The sequence below is a fragment of the Hoplias malabaricus genome, chromosome 1 (assembly GCF_029633855.1).
Source record: "Hoplias malabaricus isolate fHopMal1 chromosome 1, fHopMal1.hap1, whole genome shotgun sequence".
In the NCBI taxonomy this organism is placed as follows: Eukaryota; Metazoa; Chordata; class Actinopteri; order Characiformes; family Erythrinidae; genus Hoplias; species Hoplias malabaricus.
Window position 1 is genome coordinate 1,729,119 of NC_089800.1, and position 21,916 is coordinate 1,751,034.

The window sequence follows — 21,916 nt, forward strand, 5'->3', positions numbered from 1 at the left end:
CTCTCTCTCTCCCCCTCAGTCAGAGTAAGGGTCTCTCTCTCTCCCTCAGTCAGAGTAAGGGTCTCTCTCTCTCCCTCAGTCAGAGTAAGGGTCTCTCTCTCTCTCTCTCCCTCAGTCAGAGTAAGGGTCTCTCTCTCTCTCTCCCTCAGTCAGAGTAAGGGTCTCTCTCTCTCTCCCCCTCAGTCAGAGTAAGGGTCTCTCTCTCTCTCTCTCCCTCAGTCAGAATAAGGGTCTCTCTCTCTCTCTCTCCCTCAGTCAGAGTAAGGGTCTCTCTCTCTCTCCCTCAGTCAGAATAAGGGTCTCTCTCTCTCCCTCAGTCAGAGTAAGGGTCTCTCTCTCTCCCTCAGTCAGAGTAAGGGTCTCTCTCTCTCCCCCTCAGTCAGAATAAGGATCTCTCTCTCTCTCCCCCTCAGTCAGAGTAAGGGTCTCTCTCTCTCCCCCTCAGTCAGAGTAAGGGTCTCTCTCTCCCTCAGTCAGAATAAGGGTCTCTCTCTCTCTCTCTCCCTCAGTCAGAATAAGGGTCTCTCTCTCTCCCTCAGTCAGAGTAAGGGTCTCTCTCTCTCCCCCTCAGTCAGAGTAAGGGTCTCTCTCTCTCTCTCTCCCTCAGTCAGAGTAAGGGTCTCTCTCTCTCTCTCTCCCTCAGTCAGAGTAAGGGTCTCTCTCTCTCTCTCTCCCTCAGTCAGAGTAAGGGTCTCTCTCTCTCTCTCTCCCTCAGTCAGAGTAAGGGTCTCTCTCTCTCCCCCTCAGTCAGAGTAAGGGTCTCTCTCTCTCTCTCCCTCAGTCAGAATAAGGATCTCTCTCTCTCCCCCTCAGTCAGAGTAAGGGTCTCTCTCTCTCTCTCTCCCCCTCAGTCAGAGTAAGGGTCTCTCTCTCTCTCCCCCTCAGTCAGAGTAAGGGTCTCTCTCTCTCCCCCTCAGTCAGAATAAGAGTCTCTCTCTCCCTCAGTCAGAGTAAGGGTCTCTCTCTCTCTCCCCCTCAGTCAGAATAAGAGTCTCTCTTTCTCTCCCCCTCAGTCAGAGTAAGGGTCTCTCTCTCCCTCAGTCAGAGTAAGGGTCTCTCTCTCTCTCTCCCTCAGTCAGAGTAAGGGTCTCTCTCTCTCTCTCTCCCTCAGTCAGAGTAAGGGTCTCTCTCTCTCTCCCTCAGTCAGAATAAGGGTCTCTCTCTCTCTCTCTCCCTCAGTCAGAGTAAGGGTCTCTCTCTCTCCCCCTCAGTCAGAGTAAGGGTCTCTCTCTCTCTCTCTCCCTCAGTCAGAGTAAGGGTCTCTCTCTCTCTCCCTCAGTCAGAGTAAGGGTCTCTCTCTCTCCCCCTCAGTCAGAGTAAGGGTCTCTCTCTCTCTCTCCCTCAGTCAGAATAAGGGTCTCTCTCTCTCTCTCCCTCAGTCAGAATAAGGGTCTCTCTCTCTCTCTCCCTCAGTCAGAGTAAGGGTCTCTCTCTCTCTCTCTCCCTCAGTCAGAGTAAGGGTCTCTCTCTCTCTCTCTCCCTCAGTCAGAATAAGGGTCTCTCTCTCTCTCTCTCCCTCAGTCAGAGTAAGGGTCTCTCTCTCTCTCCCTCAGTCAGAATAAGGGTCTCTCTCTCTCCCTCAGTCAGAATAAGGGTCTCTCTCTCTCCCTCAGTCAGAGTAAGGGTCTCTCTCTCTCCCTCAGTCAGAGTAAGGGTCTCTCTCTCTCTCCCCCTCAGTCAGAGTAAGGGTCTCTCTCTCTCTCTCTCCCTCAGTCAGAGTAAGGGTCTCTCTCTCTCTCTCTCCCTCAGTCAGAGTAAGGGTCTCTCTCTCTCTCTCTCCCTCAGTCAGAGTAAGGGTCTCTCTCTCTCTCTCTCCCTCAGTCAGAGTAAGGGTCTCTCTCTCTCTCTCCCTCAGTCAGAATAAGGGTCTCTCTCTCTCCCCCTCGGTCAGAGTAAGGGTCTCTCTCTCTCTCTCTCCCCCTCAGTCAGAGTAAGGGTCTCTCTCTCTCTCCCCCTCAGTCAGAGTAAGGGTCTCTCTCTCTCCCCCTCAGTCAGAATAAGAGTCTCTCTTTCTCTCCCCCTCAGTCAGAGTAAGGGTCTCTCTCTCTCCCCCTCAGTCAGAGTAAGGGTCTCTCTCTCCTTCAGTCAGAGTAAGGGTCTCTCTCTCTCTCTCCCTCAGTCAGAGTAAGGGTCTCTCTCTCTCTCTCTCTCTCCCCCTCAGTCAGAATAAGGGTCTCTCTCTCTCTCCCCCTCAGTCAGAATAAGGGTCTCTCTCTCTCTCCCCCTCAGTCAGAGTAAAGGTCTCTCTCCCCCTCAGCCAGGGTCCTTAGTTCTGAGACTGAAAAGACTCAACATCGAATATAACTGCTCCCTCTAGCGGTGACCCACTGTAGTGCAGTCTGCTGAGGTGTGTGCTGTTAAACTGTAAATTGTTTTAATTATCAACTTACAATAAAATTAGTTTCCTGTTAATAACCCTTTCTTTTGGACACGGGGCCTCGTTTGTGAGAAATAGCGCCCCTTGTGGTGTGCCATTCATAACCATGGAACAATGAGTGAATGTGTGTGAATATGTATTAATGAACGTGTGTGTGTGTGTGTGTGTGTGTGATTCAGTGAGACTCCAGTCCCATGAGGGGCTTCACGTCTTAAACTCCAGCGCACTGAGCGCCCCCCTGTGTTATAACTTGTAAACAGCAGTTTGGGAGGAAGTCGTGCAGACGCTCAGTGTAAACACAGTAAACACAAACTGTTGGCTTTGTCGAATTTAATCAGAGTTTTTAAATAAACATGAAAAGACAAACACCTTTGGGTCATGTGCAGGTTAAAAGGGTTTAAGTGCCCATCAGCTCAGAGACCTGGGTCCTTTAAAGCCGGCAAACAGCTTCTCTGCCCCGAGGTCTCAGAGATTTACGGCCTCCTCTCAGGGCTCAGCCGCTCCGCTCTCTCAGAGCTACCGTCCCAAATACACACACATTAACCAATTAAAATCCTCACAGCACTAACCGCGGTCAAACTGGGACAGCTTCGCTCCAGCAGCGAGTTTCTGACGTGAAAATGAACCGAGAGCAAAAGGTTACGGGCAGAAAAGTGCTTTTTAAAGAGCTTCTGATTCAGCGTCAGCAACATTCAGATCATTACAGTTTAGTTATTAATAGCCATTATAACCCTGAATCAGTAATAACTCAATTATTAACAGGCTTATAAACCTGAACCAGGAATAACTCTGAATCTGTCATAGCTCCGTTAATGAGTTCAAGGTGAACGACTGCTGGTTGTTGTTAGCTGTTAGCGTTTAGCCGCTAACTTAAGCTCATACACAGTTAGCCAGTTTCTCCCTTTCCTTCTTCTGCTGATCCACAGCTTTGTCCATAGCGTCCAGAAAGCTCTCCAAGGTCAGTACAGACGTCTGTGGACACACAGAGACACAGGAGTGTTATTTACACGGAGGGACTATAAATATAATCAGATATTAAACAAAAAGCTGTTCAGCAAGTCAAATCAGAGGCTAAAGAGAGGCTCTGAGATACGATCGTGACTCTGGCGACCATCACCTTTGCATAAAGAGCGTGAGCCAAGAAGGGGATTTTCCTCAAAGTCCGTCCACTCAGCCCCACACTCTTCCTGTTGATGAACACACACACGTCAGAGGGACAAAGGAAAAGGACGCCGTGAGAGAGAGACAGAGACAGAAAGGCAGACAGCAACGCGGCCCAAAATGTCTGAAAACTAAAGCCTGACCTGCTCTTTTTATTGCCACTGCACAGCGAAAACCAAACCTGCTACTCTGCATTTAGCTCATCTACAATAATAAATACACACACACTGCCCAGATCTATCACATGATGAGGAAGCGGGAGACCCACCCGCCCAGAAAGAGGACAGTTGTGCTCAGGGACTCCAGCCTCAGACGACCAAAGCTACACCAGGTTCAAACCAGCGACGACCTGATGACCGTCGACCCTTAGAGCGGGAGCCGAGCGTCTGTGTTCCACTAGGTTTAGTGCAAAACCACAGACACAGCCAGGCCACCGAGACTACGTTCACACACCAGGGCAAAGCGGCCCAAATCTGATTTTAAAATGATTCTATTCAATTCGTGTTGTTCACACAGCATTTGGTCCACTTCGACTTGCAGTGAGAACGTAGCCTAACGGCAGAGCTATACTTGCTCTTTACCGTCTGCGTCCTGAACGTAACTGTTCCCACACTCGCCCATGTGCTACTGGGGGCTTCCACTAGAGGGCAGACAAGAGAAAGATGTGGATAACTGCAGATTTGGCTCTGACACAGCCTTCTTCAAAACTTTCGGCCTTTGTGTCAAAACTGTCAATCGCCTGCACTGCCCCCTAATGTTTAAACGTATACTACACCTTGCGTGCGCGTAGCGTTTAATTCCTGAGGATGTTCACAACGTACGAGTGGCTAACAGCAAGTACATCTCTACCTTAGAACAGGTTTAGTACAGAATCACAGACACAGTCAGGCCACTTGGTGTTTTGTCACAGATGTGTACGCACTTTGCGATTCTCTGCAGGTGAAGACTCAGCTCGGTCACTTCGCTCTCGATGTAGCCCACGGTGTGAAGGTCCTCCAGGTTCAGCAGCTGCTGCCTCGGGTAAATGATCTGCCTCTGGAGACAACACCATCATGGTTTGAGTGATACATTTAAAAACAACTCCCAAAAATGGATTAATAAAGGAACTGTGTTGTGTTTGTCTCAATGCGCTCCACTGAATCTTCCCTGAAAGTCTGTGATGTTGTTGACCTCCACACACACAGCATCCTCACAGTGAACACTGCTGGTCTGAGCCTCACCTTCATGAGCTCCTCCAAACAGGAGAGGTAGATGTTGAAGATGGCGTTGGCACTGGGGGGGCCGATGTACTGCTTTATATCAGCTCTGTCCACAAACGCCAGGTCTATCTTCTCCGTCACATTGGAGGTGGTGAGGATCACGACGTTCGGGTACCTGCGTTTCACACACACACACGACAAAACACCTCAGACTAGTGCCCACATACGGTCAGAGCAGACCACGAGATAAACGCACACTCAGCCGCGTTTAACCGGAGCAGTTAAAGTCAGAAAATAACTCGGCAAAGCTCTTCTCTGAGGCATCAGATCTTCTTCAGTAACACAGTACAGTAAACACACATCGGGGGGGGGCACCTTCTACCAGAGAAGCTGCATGGCACTGAAATGCCGAGGCGACGCCAGCCACTGAGGGAAGAGTGTAGTAGGCGGTGACATCTGCCTCATGAAAGCTGCCGCCTTAAAAAGCTGCCTACGGAGTCACTGCCTACTTAGGGAGCTCACTAGGTTTTGAAGGTGACCCTAAATTTAAAACCGTGTCCTGTATCTGTCTATAATTTGAATGAATCTGTCGAAACATCAGCATGCGCACACTAATACGTCCAAAAATAAACATAAACGATGATTCACCCGTCTCTACACCCTACGTAGCGTACAGTGTACGTCACAAAACACCCACGCAGTGTGCTGTATGTCGAATTACAAAAACAAAGCTTCACAACGGCCAGTCGAACTAGTGCCCTGTGTGAAGTGGCTGTGAAGTGCACTATGTAGGGAACATGGCACTGTTTGGAACACGAATCTCTCAGCTGCTGTTGGGGGTAATGTGTACAGGCAACGTATAAAACCCAATCTGACCGCTCACTTTCGTGTCTCATGAACTGGAAACGTGTCAAATCTAGGAGCTCTGAAAAATATCAGATGAGTCACATCAGGGCGAAAAGAATCAAGATTCATCACTTCAGCCTGGTAACGTGAACAGAGCCTTTAAAGCCTTACGAATTACACCAACACCCTGGAATAAGCATTTCCCCGATCTGTACTCAGTATTTGTTTTATGCAGTGATGCAGTTTAACAGCTGAATAGTGCACAGAGCTTCAAGGTCCAGTCTCTCTCCCAGTCCCAGTCTCACTCCGGGTCCGACTCCCACCATCGTCTGGGGGCTGCGCTGGATCAGAGAACGGGACTCTGTCGTCACAGGAGGTGGTCACTTTACTGTGGGGCAGTGATATAAACATCTTATCTCTAACCAATTGGTTCAGTGGCAGAACGGACATCAAGTGAGAAAAACGATGGGCGATGGGAAGGGGAAGACACACACTCACCGTTTGATCTGGTCCAGCTGTGTGAGGACTGAGTTGACGACTCTGATTGCGTCTGAAGGTTCTGTTCCGGCCTGAGACGCGTTTCTCGCCGCTGTCAGACTCTCCACCTGCCCACAGAAAGAAACACACACACACACACACACACACACACACACACACACACGGTTGTTTCTTGTTTAGAAATCAAATGTGCTCAAGTCTCAAAAGAAACAAGCAGAGAGCACCTCAGCAAAACCTCAAACAGCAATTAAAACTTCTCACAAAAAACACACGAGCACATTCTTTCATCAAGAAACCACACATACACTTCACAGGTGAGAACATGCAGTGTTTTCCTGCCAGGAGTTTAGTAACACAGCGAACTGGTCCACGTCAGCAGAACCTTATCGTACCTCATCAATCAGCACAAACACCAGAGCCTCTTTATCGTCGATCAGCTCCTGGATCTTCTGGAACATCTTCGTCACCAGTTTCCCGCTCTAAAACACAGAACATCTCAGTCCCACAGAGGCACAGCACACGACAACAACACCAACAGGGAGAGACGCTGTACACACTGGGGTCCGTCAGTGGCTCTGCATACTTTGTTACCCCCCCTCTCCCCCTGTTCCTCAGCGCTCAGGACCCCCACAGAGCAGGTGTGATGTGGTGGTGGATCGTTCTCAGCGCTGCAGTGACACTGACGTGGTGGTGGTGTGTTAGTGTGTGTTGTGCTGGTGTAGAGTGGATCAGACACAGCAGTGCTGCTGGAGTTTTTAAACCCCTCAGTGTCTGGACTGAGAACAGTCCACCGACCGAAAACATCCAGCCGACAGCGTCCTGTGTCACTGATGAAGGACTAGAGGACGAGCGACACACACTGTGCAGCGACAGATGAGCTACTGTCTCTGACTCTACATCTACAAGGTGGACCAACGAGGGAGGAGTGTCTCACAGAGTGGACAGAGAGTGGACAGCTGTAGAAGATTCATTTACCTCTGAAAACCACTTGGAAAACAGACTGTGGCTGTTGATTTCCACAAACTGTCCGCATGCATATCTAGCAGAGGAAAATGAGAGACACAACAGCAGAAAATACACAGATTCAAACAAATTCATTCATTTATTTAAATGCAGGGTGATATCAGAATCTTATGTATAATTCCTGATGAACGCCTCACCTCCCAGACATCCTGATGGAGAGTTTCTGTGCGAGAGCCTGGCACAAGGACGTTTTCCCAGTGCCTGGGGGACCTGGAGGATTATAAACATAAACCCAGTGATGTTAACAACATCGGCTAGCACACATTCTCACACTCAGGAACACTGAATCCCGCTCAGGACTTCCTGAATCCTGCCGAGCTCTGACCAGACGCTACACTAGAAGCTAGACACTGAATGGCGCCCCCGTGTGGACAGAAGAATCCTGTCAAACGAAGGTGAGTTTACGAATGGACTCAATAACTCACTCTCTAAAAATCACTCAATCGCCGTGGGAGGCGGAGCCTTTCCAGTGATGTCAAGTCCTCATTAGACTGCTCTATTTACAAGAGTAGGACCATCCTAGAGAACACGTCCTACTAACGTTGCAGCCCAAGCTTTGAGAAACATTCAATGAATGAGTGAGATAATGGGTCTGTTCCAAAACCTCGTGAGCTGTCGACATAGAAGGCATTTTACGTCAAAGTGTGCGTGCTCCCGGCATGTGCTCATCCCAAGCCTTAGACATCTCTATGCTGCCTTCTGAGATACCTTCATCTGGACAAATTTTAAGGCAGCGAACGATACCTCAGCTGCGAAGGCAATCCCATGATGCAACGCAAGCCCAACTCCCCCAGAGAAGCTGCATGGCTCTGAAACGCCGAGGCAACGCTAGCCACTGAGGGAAGAGCGTAGTAGGCGGGAACAAGTGGTGACATCTGCCTCATGAGTGCTGCCGCCTTAAAAAGCTGCCTACGGAGTCACTGCCTACTTAGGGAGCTCACTAGGGTTTGAGACAGACCTAATGAATACCTCTTAATCCACTTTCAAAACATCCCCCAGGTTTATCTTCTCCCAGAAAAAGCCCCAACAGCTGTTCACATGTTTACAGGATCCTTCTCACCGTAGAGCAGCACGACTCTGTTCCAGGTGACCAGGTTACTGTTCACGTTTTTATCCGAAAAGAAAACCGCTGTTGAAACGTAGTCCAGGAGCTGGAGGAAAAGAAAGCAAAACATTTTCAACATTTCTGCCACAAATTTCTGAAACACATTTGTGAGGTTTTGAAAAAAAAAACAGGTGCCGTATTTTCTCACTTGTGTTTTGATTCCTTCGTCATAAATCAGACTTTCCCAGATTCCATGGAACTCCGCTGTGAAGAATAAGAGGAATATTAAACAGTTTACTGTGTGCTAAGTTAGAAATTATGGGATTAAACAAGACGTTTCGCTTCTGACGCCAAGTGCAGAGACTTTAGAATGGCCCCGCCCCCTCGTTTGAGTTTATCCAATCACAGCGCTGGACCCGTGTTTATGTGAGAGCGCAAAGACGAGGTTAAACTCAGCAAAACAGACACAACGAGCGCGGAGAAATAAGAGCACTGAGTAAAAACGGAGAAGAAAGAGAACAGAGTGAAAACGGCTAAAAACCAGAGCTTCTGCTCCTCGCTCCTCACTGCTGTGCGCTCGGGGTCGGGGTGAACAGCGAGCGGCTCATTATCATTTAAAGGAACAGGTGCTGAAAGCGGGCGTTCTGAACAGGGGCTGTTTACACAGGGGGAGAACGTCGTAAACGTAAACATAGTGACAGACGGACCTGCCGGGAGAAGCCAGTGATTGGCTGCAGAGAGCTCCTCCTCCTCCTCCAGGTTCAGAGTGCTGGGGCCGTCCTCGTTCAGGGAGAAGATGTGAACACAAAGGTTGTTCATTTTCAGATCCAGAGGCTGCAGAAAGAAAAAAAAAAAACAAACAAACACCACAACGATATTAACAGGTGATTACCCGCTGTGTCTTTGGTCTGTGGACTATTCTCAGTGCAGCAGTGACTCTGAAGGGATTAAAAACTCCAGCAGCACTGCTGTGTCTCATCCAGTAAAAAAGTATGCAGAGCCACAAACGGACTACAATCTGCAACTGTAGAACTACAGAGTGACTGGAGTGGAGAAACCTAGAGGTCATTTTAGGTTATGACTGACTGGGGTATTTTTCAATATTTAAGTGAAAGAAGAGATATATTTAAGGGTTTTTCGATGCCGATGCCGATCTTTAGACAGCAGCAGTTGCCGATGGTCACCCTGTGTAAAGCCGATATTCCCATTCCTCAGGCAGTGAATAAACTAGAGGCATTTTCATGATTAATTTTTACAGAAAACCCTTCAAATTTGTAAAAGAAACCATTTAGAGTCCTGAAATATATATGAAGTGGTTGAAAGCTTATGAAAACAGTAAAAAAATGTAGGCGCTTGTTTTATTTCTTAAAAAATAAAAAATGTTAATGACTATAAACTAAAGAGTTCTTTTTAAACTTGTGTCTCCAGGGGTCTACTTTCATCAGGTAAAATGTGGAGCTGACACCTCCGACTGATGTGAAGTTATTGAAGCTGGAGCAGACAGTGGACCGTAGCCTCTCCAAGTGTCTCTTTAGACCCCACGCTCTCCATCAGGAAAATGATGACTTTACTGCAGTAAAACAGTGTATAGATCTGATCTGGACCTAATGTCAACATCGTAGTGTTTTTCTTTACTTTCTGTGAGAAACTCGTCTCCTGTCCCTCACCAAGTGGCCATTGACCCCTCACCAAACAGTAAAACCCTTAGTTATGGTGTGTTTTATTCTGATGTACTGAGTAGTGTTCCTTTAAATGTCTGACGTGTTAAAGGTGAGAGCTGCACTCTGATTGGCTGTAGAGCGAGGCACCCTCCCTCACCCCCTGCTGTATTTAAATGTCCTCAGTGGGGGGGAAATGTAACTAGTAAAAGACATCTAAGCTTTGACACATGTTTATTGACTTGATTATTGTTGGTGGAGCCTGTGGCTGTGAAACAGAACCGTCTGAGTCTCTCTCGCCGTGTCTGGTTCTGGGTCCGTTAGGCACTGAAAACATATGCGCTCTGCTGCGTGTTTGATCCCGCCTCCCTGGGTGCACATTGTTCCACAGATTTGATTGACATGTCGATGGAACGCTGAGAGCCTAAGCTACGCTGCAGTGACATGGGTCCACGGGGATCATATTTTTATTATGTTTTGAAAATGTGTACCATTTTTTCGGGATTTCTTTTTGGCCAGTACTCGACACAAACACGACTCAGATTTAGTCTCCTTTTGAAGAGGACTGTCTATAGTAAGCGCTGCTGTGCGTGTGCGTGAGCCGCTTGTGGACCCTTCAGACTTCGAGAAGCAGCGGTTTTGTCATCAATGAGGAAGAAACCTAAAGTTTGGAATCTCTTATTTTTTTTGGCTTTAATTCCTTAGTCCTACATTTTAGTGAATATCTTCATGATCCGCGCCGCCAACCAATGAGCGAAATAAGAGGCTGAATAACGCTGGGTTTCTAGGTTACAGCCATCAACTCAGTGGTTTATGATGCAGATTGAGTGTAGGTTACACAGAGCAGCCAGTAACAAACAGTGAGAGCTGAAGAAGAGAAAATAATTCATACCGTTTTCTCTGATGAGACGGCACGCAGCGACAGGTTGGAGGCTTGTACTCGGGTACTTGTGCGAATGACGGAGCTGCCCACAGCATCGCCTGTGTGCACTGCGTAAATATCGGCCTCTTGCGCTAATATATCGGTCGATATATCAGTCGATCACTAACGAAAAGTGTCTAAACAGGAATCAGAAATCAGACCAGAACGTAAAGAAGTGTTGTCCTCACCGCATGAACATCGACGTCCACCACAGCAACCGACTCCACGTTTTTGGCCAGAAATTCGTCATCGAACTCTGTCCATTTGTAGGAGCCCATAATCACACTGTGTCTGTCCAGCAGCGCCAGGACGTGAGTTCTCACCTCGGCCCTTCGCACAGTGCTGCAGACAAGAACTCAGGGTCACAGCCCTGCACTTCTCTCCAACACTCTTCATTAACACTTAAAACCATTACAAACAACATCAAACTGGTGCGGAGTAAATGAGGGATTTGTATCGAGAGTGTGATTAAACACGGCTCCTCTCCGTGTCCTAGAATCTATTACCTTTCAGATTTCACAAGGACCTCAATGTGGACGTCCACTCGATCAGCGGCGGCGTCCTCTCCGGGCTGGAGCTGATTCCAGCAGACGTCCATATTCTCTCCATTCATCCTTTAAAAGACAGAAATGACAGCCTTTATTATCGTACTGTTGAAACCAATACATGTGTATCTTGTTACCACGTACGTCTAATTAAAGTGTTCTCACGCATTATTATACAGTTCCCACAAATTAGTTTCCTTTCCAACATTATTTAATAATTCCTACGCATTAAATAACTTCCATGTCTTACTACGTCATCCCCATGCATTAATTATCTCGTTCCCACGCCTTAATGTGAAGGATATCGACAGATGTGTTTAATAAACAACACTCACAGCAGTCAGAACCTGAATGCCAAAAATAATTTAACGTTAATTCCACCAGTGTGTTTACTACGACATAGTTTTAGGGCCACGGCGTTGAAAAAAAAGCTTTTTTTCTGAGAGAGTTTGGGCTGAAGCCGTTTGGTCTGAAGTCTGGTGTTTAATTACACGAGTTATGAGACATGACGATAGTTTTCCCGAGACTCGAAGTCGTTTCGTACGAGGACTGATGCCGTTCTGTTCAATGCCAGAGTACAGACGCTGAGGTCTGAGAAATGTCCCAAAATGTACACCGTACTCTCCCAGTCAGTCGGTATTCAAGCCGTTTATAAAGGAACACTGTACAAAACAGGAGCCAATATCAGCAGATATGTCCACTTTACGCTTTAATGTGTGCCACGGTGATAAATTACATAAGTTTAAAGTTTTAATAAACTATATTAACTCTTAAACTCACCTCCAGCCGCCTCTGTACAGACTACAGACTCTTCAGATCTTCCCGCGCAAATATGAGCCCTGAACCAGAGGCGCTCAATCCCCGCCCATCGGACAAAAACAATGATATGATTGGATATCATCTGAGCGCTCTGATTGGACCCTTTCAGTGCTAAGCTCCAGTTACCACAGAGTTCCACTCCAGGGATAAACCACTAATAGCTCTCTACTCCCTACATAGTGCACTACATAAGATAAAAAAAATGTGGCTTTTAAAACACGAAATGAGCTGAACGTGAAGAGGAAGTCCTAGTCCTTCATCAGTGACACAGGACGCTGTCGGCTGGATGTTTTTTGTCGGTGGACTACTTTCACTTCAGGTCGTATTTCACAAAGCAGGACTTCTCAGATTGTCAGCTAACTTAAGCCCAATATTGAGCACTTTCTAGCGGAAATCTCCCTCAGTTTATTTCCTATTAAACGTTAAAGATTGATTTTGAGTGAGTGTCAGCGACTTTGATGGGGATATTATTTCCAAGCAGCACTGCTGTGTCTGATCCATTCCTAACACACCACCAGCAAAATGTCAGTGTTACTAAAATAAGCATATATTCTTTTTTACATTTTAAATTCAATAAAATTCTTATGATTATTTGTGTATCAGTGACCGTGTTATAGAGAGTCCTTTTTAAATGGTTAGTATTTATTAATAACAAAAACGCTGTGTTTTAAATCGTAATCCAATCAAATTCAGGGATTGAATAAACGTCACACGGCTGTGGGCGGGGTTTAGGTTCGGATAGAGTCACTGTGCTCCGCCCCGCAGGAAATGACCCCTAGACTCCACCTCTTGTCTCTGCTCCGTAAAACGGATTAAAAACATTAATTTTGTATATTTTAGACTATTTATTTTAAAGCCGGATACGTTTATAATGGGGAAGAAACACAAGAAATACAAACCCGAGTGGAGGACGGTGGAGGGAGGTGAGTTTTCTGTAGTAAAAGGGAGAGTTATAGCTGAATATCTTTGTGTCCTACGATTGTAAACAGGTCTCCACACAAACATCAGCTCATATCTTATTTAATAACCCTAAATATTTTATAATTAAATGGTCAGCGTGTATAATATTTGTGTTATTAATCGTGGATGTGATCACAGACTGCGACAGATCACAATCGCTAGCTTTTCATTCGAGAAATTCCACTCCACCTTAAATCGCGTTGCAGTTCCATACAGTTTTAAGGTGGAACGGATAATTCGAGTAGGAGAGCACTACAGCTCCATTCAGTTTACAACATTGGAGGTATTACTTACGCTGCCGAATTGCCTGTGTTTAGAGCGATTTAAAGAGATCTGAAATGTTTGTTGAAGCTTTTTGGATGCATGAAAGTTAATAGGACACTGGAGCAGCTGCACATGAGTCTAAGGTCACCATGCCCAACGCCAAGTGTCTACTAGAGTGCTATAAAGCCGTCCAGCTCTGGGCTGTGGAGCTGTGAAGTGGTGTGTGATCCACGACCATCCAACATCAATATCTGACAACCTCTGCTGTCATCAAATCCTCAGTGCAATGTTCTAGCATCTAGTGTAAAATTGGTCTGTTCTGATTTTTGTGGTCGATATATTTCCCCAGAAATAATTGCGATAAACAATATTATTGTTATTTTATGACCATTTTATTCCACTGATTTTTATACACACAATATAAAGAGCATAATAATATAATTACACCCCTTTCAAGAGCAGGGCCTTCACAGGGCGACACACACTCACACATTCACTCACACACTCACACCTACCACATACCAATGTGTGTTTTTGGAGTCTGGGATGAAACTGGAGCACCCGGAGGAAACCCACGCAGACACAGGGAGAACACACCACACTCCTCACAGACAGTCACCCGAAGGAAACCCACGCAGACACAGGGAGAACACACCACACTCCTCACAGACAGTCACCCGAAGGAAACCCATGCAGACACAGAGAGAACACACCACACTCCTCACAGACAGTCACCCGAAGGAAACCCATGCAGACACAGGGAGAACACACCACACTCCTCACAGACAGTCACCCGGAGGAAACCCATGCAGACACAGGGAGAACACACCACACTCCTCACAGACAGTCACCCGAAGGAAACCCATGCAGACACAGGGAGAACACACCACACTCCTCACAGACAGTCACCCGGAGGAAACCCATGCAGACACAGGGAGAACACACCACACTCCTCACAGACAGTCACCCGAAGGAAACCCATGCAGACACAGAGAGAACACACCACACTCCTCACAGACAGTCACCCGAAGGAAACCCATGCAGACACAGGGAGAGCACACCACACTCCTCACAGACAGTCACCCGGAGGAAACCCACGCAGACACAGAGAGAACACACCACACTCCTCACAGACAGTCACCCGAAGGAAACCCACGCAGACACAGAGAGAACACACCACACTCCTCACAGACAGTCACCCGGAGGAAACCCACACAGACACAGGGAGAACACACCACACTCCTCACAGACAGTCACCTTGAAGAAACCCACGCAGACACAGGGAGAACACACCACACTCCTCACAGACAGTCACCCAGAGGAAACCCACACAGACACAGGGAGAACACACCACAGTCCTCACAGACAGTCACCCGGAGGAAACCCACGCAGACACAGGGAGAACACCCCACACTCCTCACAGACAGTCACCCGGAGGACACCCATGCAGACACAGGGAGAACACACCACACTCCTCACAGACAGTCACCCGGAGGAAACCCACGCAGACACAGAGAGAACACACCACACTCCTCACAGACAGTCACCCGGAGGAAACCCACGCAGACACAGGGAGAACACACCACACTCCTCACAGACAGTCACCCGGAGGAAACCCACGCAGACACAGAGAGAACACACCACACTCCTCACAGACAGTCACCCGGAGGAAACCCACGCAGACACAGGGAGAACACACCACACTCCTCACAGACAGTCACCCGGAGGAAACCCACGCAGACACAGGGAGAACACACCACACTCCTCACAGACAGTCACCCGGAGGAAACCCACACAGACACAGAGAGAACACACCACACTCCTCACAGACAGTCACCCGGAGGAAACCCACGCAGACACAGGGAGAACACACCACACTCCTCACAGACAGTCACCCGGAGGAAACCCACGCAGGCACAGGGAGAAATGACTGAGGAAATGTCTATATATTTTACGATAAATAAATAAATAATGTAAACATAGTGAGTAGAGACTGCTCCTGCAGTGAAGGAAGAATGCGCTCCTGACTGTCTGTCTGTTTTCTCAGATTATGAAGACAAACCCCTGGAGAAGCCCCTGAAGCTGGTGCTGAAGGTGGGGGGCAGTGAGGTCACAGAACTGTCTGGCTCGGGACACGACTCCAGTTACTACGATGACCGCTCGGACCATGAGCGCCACAAAGAGAAGAAGAAGAAAAAAAAGAAGAAGTCGGAGAAGGAGAAGGACAAGCACGTGGACGACGAGGAGAGGAGGAGGAGGAAGGTTGGTGGAGGAGTCGCCTGTTGGGTCTGATGTGTTATTACCGTGTTATTATCTGAGGTCCATCATAGGGTCATATTAAACTGTGAGTGACCGGTGTGGACCATGGAGCTGATACAATAATCAGTTACTACATTACTGTCCTTTCCCAGGAGGAGAAAAAGAAGAAACGTGAACGAGAGCAGCTAGAAAACGCAGCCAGTGGAACAGTGGAGCCTTTCACCATCCCCAAACCTGTGGAGGTAAACATGCCTACAGCTCTGTGATCATTACAATGGACTGTGTGTGTGTGTGTGTTCTGACCCTCTGTGTTCTCCGCAGGTGGTGGTGGTGGAGGAGAAGAAGAGGAAGAGAGAAAAACAGGAGCCTGAGCCTGAGCCTGAACCTGATCCTGAGCCTGAGGCCGAGGCGGATGAGTTTCAGAGTGGTTTGAAGGTGGAGGATTCTCAGGGAGATCGACCTGTCAGAGCCTGTCGCACTCAGCAAGGTATTACCACCTTAAATCACCAGCTTTCAGAGCATTAATCAAAGCATGTAGCTCCCGGATGTTTTAACCTCCTCCCTTTGTCGCTATCTTGTGTCTTTCCTGGATTCAGAAAACGAGTGCACGCCTCGCCAGCAGCTCCTCGAACACTTCCTGCGTCTGCTTCAGAGGTGTGTGTGTGTGTGTGTGTTTATATAATGTCCAAATGTGTATTTATTTTTAATTTTATAGACTGAATATCACACATCTCTCTCCTCAGGAAAGACCCCCACGGGTTCTTTTCGTTCCCTGTGACGGACGCCATCGCCCCCGGTTACTCCGTGATCATCAAACACCCGATGGACTTCAGCACCATGAAGGAGAAGATCACGTCCAACGAGTACAAAACTGTCACAGAGTTCAAGGTGCGCTGGAAACGACGTCTCTTTGTAAGAGCGGTGGTTTATGAACAGGCCACTGCCCACGGGGCTGGGTAGTGTGATCGTCTGTGGGCTGATGTGACAGATCTGGGCACTGTGCTTACCTCCAGGCTGGGGGCACGGTGTGTGGTCGTGGAGTGAGAGGAATTGGAGACGATAGAATGTTAAACATAATATAATAATGCTCTGTCCGTTAACGACGAGTCTCCTCTGTGTGTGTTTTTCAGGCGGATTTCAAGCTGATGTGCGACAACGCCATGGTTTACAACCGCCCGGAGACCGTCTACTACAAGGCAGCGAAGAAGCTTCTGCACACGGGCTTCAAAATGATGAGCAAAGTAAAACGTTTTAGCGCGGTTTTTATGAACCTCCATTTTTACTGATTTATTTAAACTGTTACTTGGTCTAATCTTTCATTTGGATCATTCTCATTCTGTATTAATTCATCAGTTGAGTTATAGTTTTCCGCTTTTATTTAACCTGAGTGAACTTGTTTACGTTCCTCTCAGTTGGCATCGCATGCCTTTCCTACTTTCCATTTCCGTTTTATTTTTAAACAGAGCCTTTTTTCTTTAAAGTCCATCCCAGCCATCCGTGTTTTTTTAATTTTCCGTCCCGTTCCCTCTGTCCATGCTCGTGGCCCTTCCGGCCGGCCGGTGGAGGAGTAAACGCGAGGCTGCGGCTCTGTCTCTGCTCTGTTTCAGGAGCGGCTCTTAGCTCTGAAGCGCAGCATGTCTTTCATGCACGACATGGATTTCTCTCAGCAGGCCGCCATCCTGGGCGAGGAGGACACGGCCGGAGACGAGGCCCTGCCCGAGGTCACGCCCGTTCACCCGGAGTCGGCCAAAAAGTCCAAAAAGCAGCCGGCCAAGGAGCCCATCATCAGGTAAAAACCCCCAGCTGCGGCATTCTGTCATCCAGCAGGAAGGGCGAGACGTTCAGGTAAAACTTCATATCACAATACGTCATAGTCGTGATGAAACAGGACGCTCAGGAGCAGCTGCACATTTTGTGCTGTGGTGTGCATGTTCCAGCATCTAGTGTAAACCCTTCCCAGAAGAGCTGAGTAGAGGAGGAACATTTGAAGAGCCCTGATGTCCTGCTTCTTCACTGTAGGGTTCTCAGTTCAGTTCAGTAACGGTGTGTGTTCCTCAGCGATCTGTACGAGCCGGAGGGGAACGCCTGCAGTCTGACGGACAGCACGGCGGAGGAACACGTCCTCGCTCTAGTGGAACACGCCGCTGACGAGGCTCGGGACCGCATCAACCGCTTCACGCCCAACTCCAAGGTACGCAGCTCTGCTTTCCACCAAATGAACACCCAGGGCATAGAGCACCTTTCGTACACAGTGGCCTTTCAAAGTGCTTCACACAACAGTAGAAACATGTTCAGGGTCGCATTGGATCCGGAGTGTACCCGGAATCACTGGGCGCAAGGCGGAAACGCACCCTGGAGGGGGCGCCAGTGTTCTCAGGCCACAGATATTGCAGTAAACAATGATGAAATCTTATTTAAAGCATTGAAAATAAGAATTCAATAACTATTTCATGGTTTTATTATAAATGGAGCGATTAAAGATGCAGTAAATACTTTTGAGATGCTAAATTGCATGTGTATTAATGAATGCTACCTTGTTTATTTTTGAACCCGTCGTCAGAACAGTGGTAGATGGGGGATATGTGGCAGTGTTCACTGAAAAGACGACAGGATCTTGCTGTGAAGCTGAATGCAGATGTGTGTGTGTGTGTGTGTGTGTGTTTCTCTCTCCTCAGATTGGATACCTTAAAAAGGAAAGCGAGGGATCTCTGATTTACAACGTAGTGAATCAGCAGGATCCAGAGGCTGAAGGTAAACACCCCAGACGTAAGGAACCCTGCATAATCTCCACTGACCTCTGAGTGTGTTGTAAACACTGCAGGAGTCTGTGCCTCCCATGCTTTCAGACGACTCCTCATTTTCCTTCCAGACTCTGAATACAGAGTTTCAGAGTAATTTTATTGAACAAAAATAATCTGTGTGCATTTTTACAGAATAATTAATGAAGTGAAGTCTTTGTGCTCTTTGTCGTCGTTGAACAGAGGAAGAGACCCACCCTGTGGATTTAAGCTCTCTGTCCAATAAGCTCCTGCCAGGCCTGACGTCACTGGGATTCAAAGACGACCGCAGACACAAAGGTAAGCCCTGGGACGGCTGTGGTGTAAAGGTTTAAGGAGTGGGCTTTGGACCGAAGGGTCGTCTGTTCCGTCTCTGGTTTAGAAGGCTATAGGGGGAAGGGGAAATAGTGTCTCATCCCTCAACATCCACGGCTGAGGTGGCCTTGATTACGTCACCTAATTCCCGACTGCTCCACCGGGGGCTGAGGTGTGTGTGTGTGTGTGTGTGTTATATTGCTATAATTTGAACATAACAGCTTTTTATTCTAGATTAATATTTAATAATAAATAGTGCATTATAGGGCGGCACGGTGGCACAGCAGGTAGTGTCGCAGTCACACAGCTCCAGGGGCCTGGAGGTTGTGGGTTGGATTCCCACTCCGTGTGACTGTCTGTGAGGAGTGTGGTGTGTTCTCCCTGTGTCTGCTTAGGTTTCCTCCGGGTGACTGTCTGTGAGGAGTGTGGTGTGTTCTCCCTGTGTCTGTGTGGGTTTCCTCTGGGTGACTGTCTGTGAGGAGTGTGGTGTGTTCTCCCTGTGTCTGCTTAGGTTTCCTCCGGGTGACTGTCTGTGAGGAGTGTGGTGTGTTTTCCCTGTGTCTGCGTGGGTTTCCTCCGGGTGACTGTCTGTGAGGAGTGTGGTGTGTTCTCTCTGTGTCCGCGTGGGTTTCCTCCGGGTGACTGTCTGTGAGGAGTGTGGTGTGTTCTCTCTGTGTCCGCGTGGGTTTCCTCCGGGTGACTGTCTGTGAGGAGTGTGGTGTGTTCTCCCTGTGTCTGCGTGGGTTTCCTCCGGGTGCTCCGGTTTCCTCCCACAGTCCAAAAACACACATTGGTTGGTGGATTGGCAACTCAAAAGTGTCCGCAGGTGTGTGTGAGTGTGTGTGTGTTGCCCTGTGAAGGACTGGCGCCCCCTCCAGGGTGTATTCCCGCCTTGCGCCCAATGATTCCAGGTAGGCTCTGGACCCACCGCGACCCTGAACTGAATAAGGGTTACAGATAATGAATGAATGAATAGTGCATTATAATGGGTCCAAAATGACTGTGTATTGTTGTGTGTTCAGTGACGTTCCTCAGCAGTGCGTACAACACCCAGACGCTGCAGAACAACTCCATTTACCCCGATCTGCTCCCTGATGAGATGGAGATGCTCTACTCTGCGTACGGGGATGAAACAGGCGTCCAATGCGCTCTCAGGTACGACATCTGATCAGGAACGAACCCCTTTACTGACATTTCTCATCACCGTCAAAACCTTCACAGTGAATATGATTCAAACAGTACAATAAATAGCATCATTAAAGGAGCAGTCAGTCAGTTTCTCTTCATTTGTATGAAACAGGCATTATACTGACACCTAGTGGATGCATAAGACATTCTGTACTAAATCAGGCCACTCCCCTGTGGGGGGGACCCTCTCTATGGAGCATAAACTGGTTCATACTTCACCTCGTTTGAGTTGTACTTTACCGTCATTGTCGTATATTTTGTGAGGAACTATGAGGCCCTGGAAACCACAGATGGATTTTTTAAAAGCACCTGGTTTTGTCGTGAATGTAAATCGTGTTTGAGACCCCTGAGTTTAAGAAGGGACGGATCTGTCATGTCTGCAGTCTCCAGGAGTTTGTGAAGGACTGTGGAAGCTTCACTAAAAGACTGGTGGATGATCTTTTGGACAAAATGACGGGAGGAGATCACTCTAAAGCCGTCTTCCAGATCCGACAGGTACTGCATCCCGCCGCAAACAGATCTTAAGCATAACATCTTTTTAGAGATTGTTAAATGTGGGTTTTATATTTTAGTTAAAGACAAAGCAGTTCATATCCCTTCATCACACTTCATTTAAATGTTTATATATATATTTTATAGCTATTTGCTGGTGGTGAAAACGAGTGAATGCACCTTTAATGAAACATGGTACTGTACCTTTTCAGAAAAGAAACCTGCCTGTGGACGAAGTGAAGTCCAGTCTGTGTGACCTACAGGTGTCTGCTTTTACCTTTTCTCAACATCAGCTCACAGAGACAGAGTGTTTTAAACAGCCGTATGTGTGTGTAGTGTGAACTCTAAACCTCTGAGTCTGTTCTGTGTGACCTCAGGGAGCTGATGAAGGTGTGATGGACAGCAGCTCAGTGCTGGACTTCATGTCCCTGAAGAATTATCCGGACATGTCTCTAGACATGCTCAACCCCCTGGGTAAACTCTTACTTCATATTTCAGCTGTGGATTAGGATCAGACCCAGCAGTGCTGCTGGAGCCCACTCTCTGTCCACTCTGTGAGACACTCCTCCCTCGTTGGTCCACCTTGTAGATGTAAAGTCAGAGACAGTAGCTCATCTGTCGCTGCACAGTGTGTGTCGGCCGTCCTCTGAGTTTTGAAGAGCAGGGGCTAATAATGTATGCAGGACTACCATATATGGTGCAACAGGAGGGAGTTGTAATGTTTTGGCTGATCTTCTACAGCAGGGAAGCTAGTGAAGAAGGAGCCGGAGCATGAAGAGGGTCATCCTCACTTCGACGACACGGCAAAGCTGCTGCAGGAGTTCCAGGAGGCAGCGGTGGACAGGGTGGGCTCCAGACCCTCGTCCAACCTGTCCTCCCTGTCCAACGCTTCCGAGAGGGACCAGCACCACCTGGGTAATACACCCCTTCTAACGTTAACGCCACCACACACACACACACACACACACTAACGAAATGCAGTGATGTTTATTGACACAGTGATATAACCCCTTCATTCTGTGATTAGGGAGCCCTCCCCACCTCGGCGTAGGAGACCAGTCAGAGATGGTCCATGACCCGTATGAGTTTCTGCAGTCTCCAGAGCCCGGCAACACGGCCAACAGCTGATGTCTGTCTCTCTCTCTCTCTCTCTCTCTCTCTCTCTGTGTCTGTCTGTCTGTCTGTCTCTCTCTCTCTCCACACACACACACACACATACCTGGACTCTGGAAGAGATGGACTGAACCAGTGCTGTATGATTTACCTGCTTCTTAATGTGATCTTGTACAGATTCGCTGCATTTTGTACAATAAACACTGTGAACTGTTTTTGTAAACACTAATGTCTGAATCCTCCTTTAAAAATAACTCACTACACGCTGTCAGAAATTATCACTGGAACAAAACCAAACTGACGTCTAACATTATACTCCAGGAGAAGTGGGTGGTGATATAAAAAGACTTATAGAAGGTGAATGAATGAATAAAAAGTGCTTCATCTTCATCTTGACACACCCAGTCACACTCACCCTCACCTGTGGACAGTTTGACACAGTCACTCCACCTACC

The 21,916-nt window shown here is 47.8% G+C and overlaps 2 protein-coding genes across 4 annotated transcripts; one reads left to right on the forward strand and one right to left on the reverse strand.

Annotated features, from left to right (window-relative positions):
• Window positions 1-2,718: 2,718 nt before the first annotated feature.
• On the reverse strand, window positions 2,719-12,169 carry trip13 (thyroid hormone receptor interactor 13). Its single transcript, XM_066642900.1, has 14 exons — window positions 12,055-12,169; window positions 11,236-11,343; window positions 10,918-11,071; window positions 8,857-8,983; window positions 8,358-8,413; window positions 8,165-8,255; window positions 7,242-7,314; window positions 7,057-7,120; window positions 6,474-6,560; window positions 6,082-6,188; window positions 4,759-4,912; window positions 4,461-4,573; window positions 3,495-3,564; window positions 2,719-3,349 (listed from the first exon to the last, which is right to left on the reverse strand). The coding sequence occupies exons 2-14, from the start codon at window positions 11,340-11,342 to the stop codon at window positions 3,254-3,256; spliced, it is 1,299 nt and encodes a 432-aa protein (XP_066498997.1). The 5' UTR covers window position 11,343; window positions 12,055-12,169; the 3' UTR covers window positions 2,719-3,253.
• Window positions 12,170-12,842: 673 nt separating this feature from the next.
• On the forward strand, window positions 12,843-21,679 carry brd9 (bromodomain containing 9). Of its 3 annotated transcripts, none has more exons than XM_066642873.1 (17): window positions 12,843-13,016; window positions 15,365-15,579; window positions 15,729-15,818; window positions 15,898-16,063; window positions 16,173-16,230; window positions 16,320-16,464; window positions 16,707-16,817; window positions 17,184-17,365; window positions 17,635-17,767; window positions 18,252-18,327; window positions 18,558-18,653; window positions 19,691-19,823; window positions 20,240-20,351; window positions 20,561-20,611; window positions 20,726-20,822; window positions 21,090-21,263; window positions 21,376-21,679. In XM_066642873.1, exons 1-17 carry the CDS (start codon window positions 12,965-12,967, stop codon window positions 21,474-21,476), a joined length of 1,992 nt encoding a protein of 663 aa, XP_066498970.1. In that variant the 5' UTR covers window positions 12,843-12,964; the 3' UTR covers window positions 21,477-21,679. The 3 variants fall into 3 exon arrangements, with proteins under 3 accessions (XP_066498970.1, XP_066498978.1, XP_066498985.1); XM_066642881.1 differs by having other exon boundaries at window positions 17,244-17,365; XM_066642888.1 differs by having other exon boundaries at window positions 17,247-17,365.
• Window positions 21,680-21,916: the final 237 nt, after the last annotated feature.

What these genes read in the sequence shown, in the direction of transcription:
- trip13 (XM_066642900.1), bottom strand. Translation starts at nt 11,342, where the DNA reads ATGAATGGAGAGAATATGGACGTCTGCTGGAATCAGCTCCAGCCCGGA. An exon ending in ACGAAGGAATCAAAACACAA is followed by an intron (nt 8,256 to 8,357) that starts GTGAGAAAATAC and finishes CTTTTCCTCCAG; the next exon opens with CTCCTGGACTACGTTTCAAC. An exon ending in CAGCTGGACCAGATCAAACG is followed by an intron (nt 4,913 to 6,081) that starts GTGAGTGTGTGT and finishes TGTGAAACGCAG; the next exon opens with GTACCCGAACGTCGTGATCC.
- brd9 (XM_066642873.1), top strand. Translation starts at nt 12,965, where the DNA reads ATGGGGAAGAAACACAAGAAATACAAACCCGAGTGGAGGACGGTGGAG. An exon ending in AGACGACCGCAGACACAAAG is followed by an intron (nt 18,654 to 19,690) that starts GTAAGCCCTGGG and finishes TTGTGTGTTCAG; the next exon opens with TGACGTTCCTCAGCAGTGCG. An exon ending in GGCGTCCAATGCGCTCTCAG is followed by an intron (nt 19,824 to 20,239) that starts GTACGACATCTG and finishes TCATGTCTGCAG; the next exon opens with TCTCCAGGAGTTTGTGAAGG.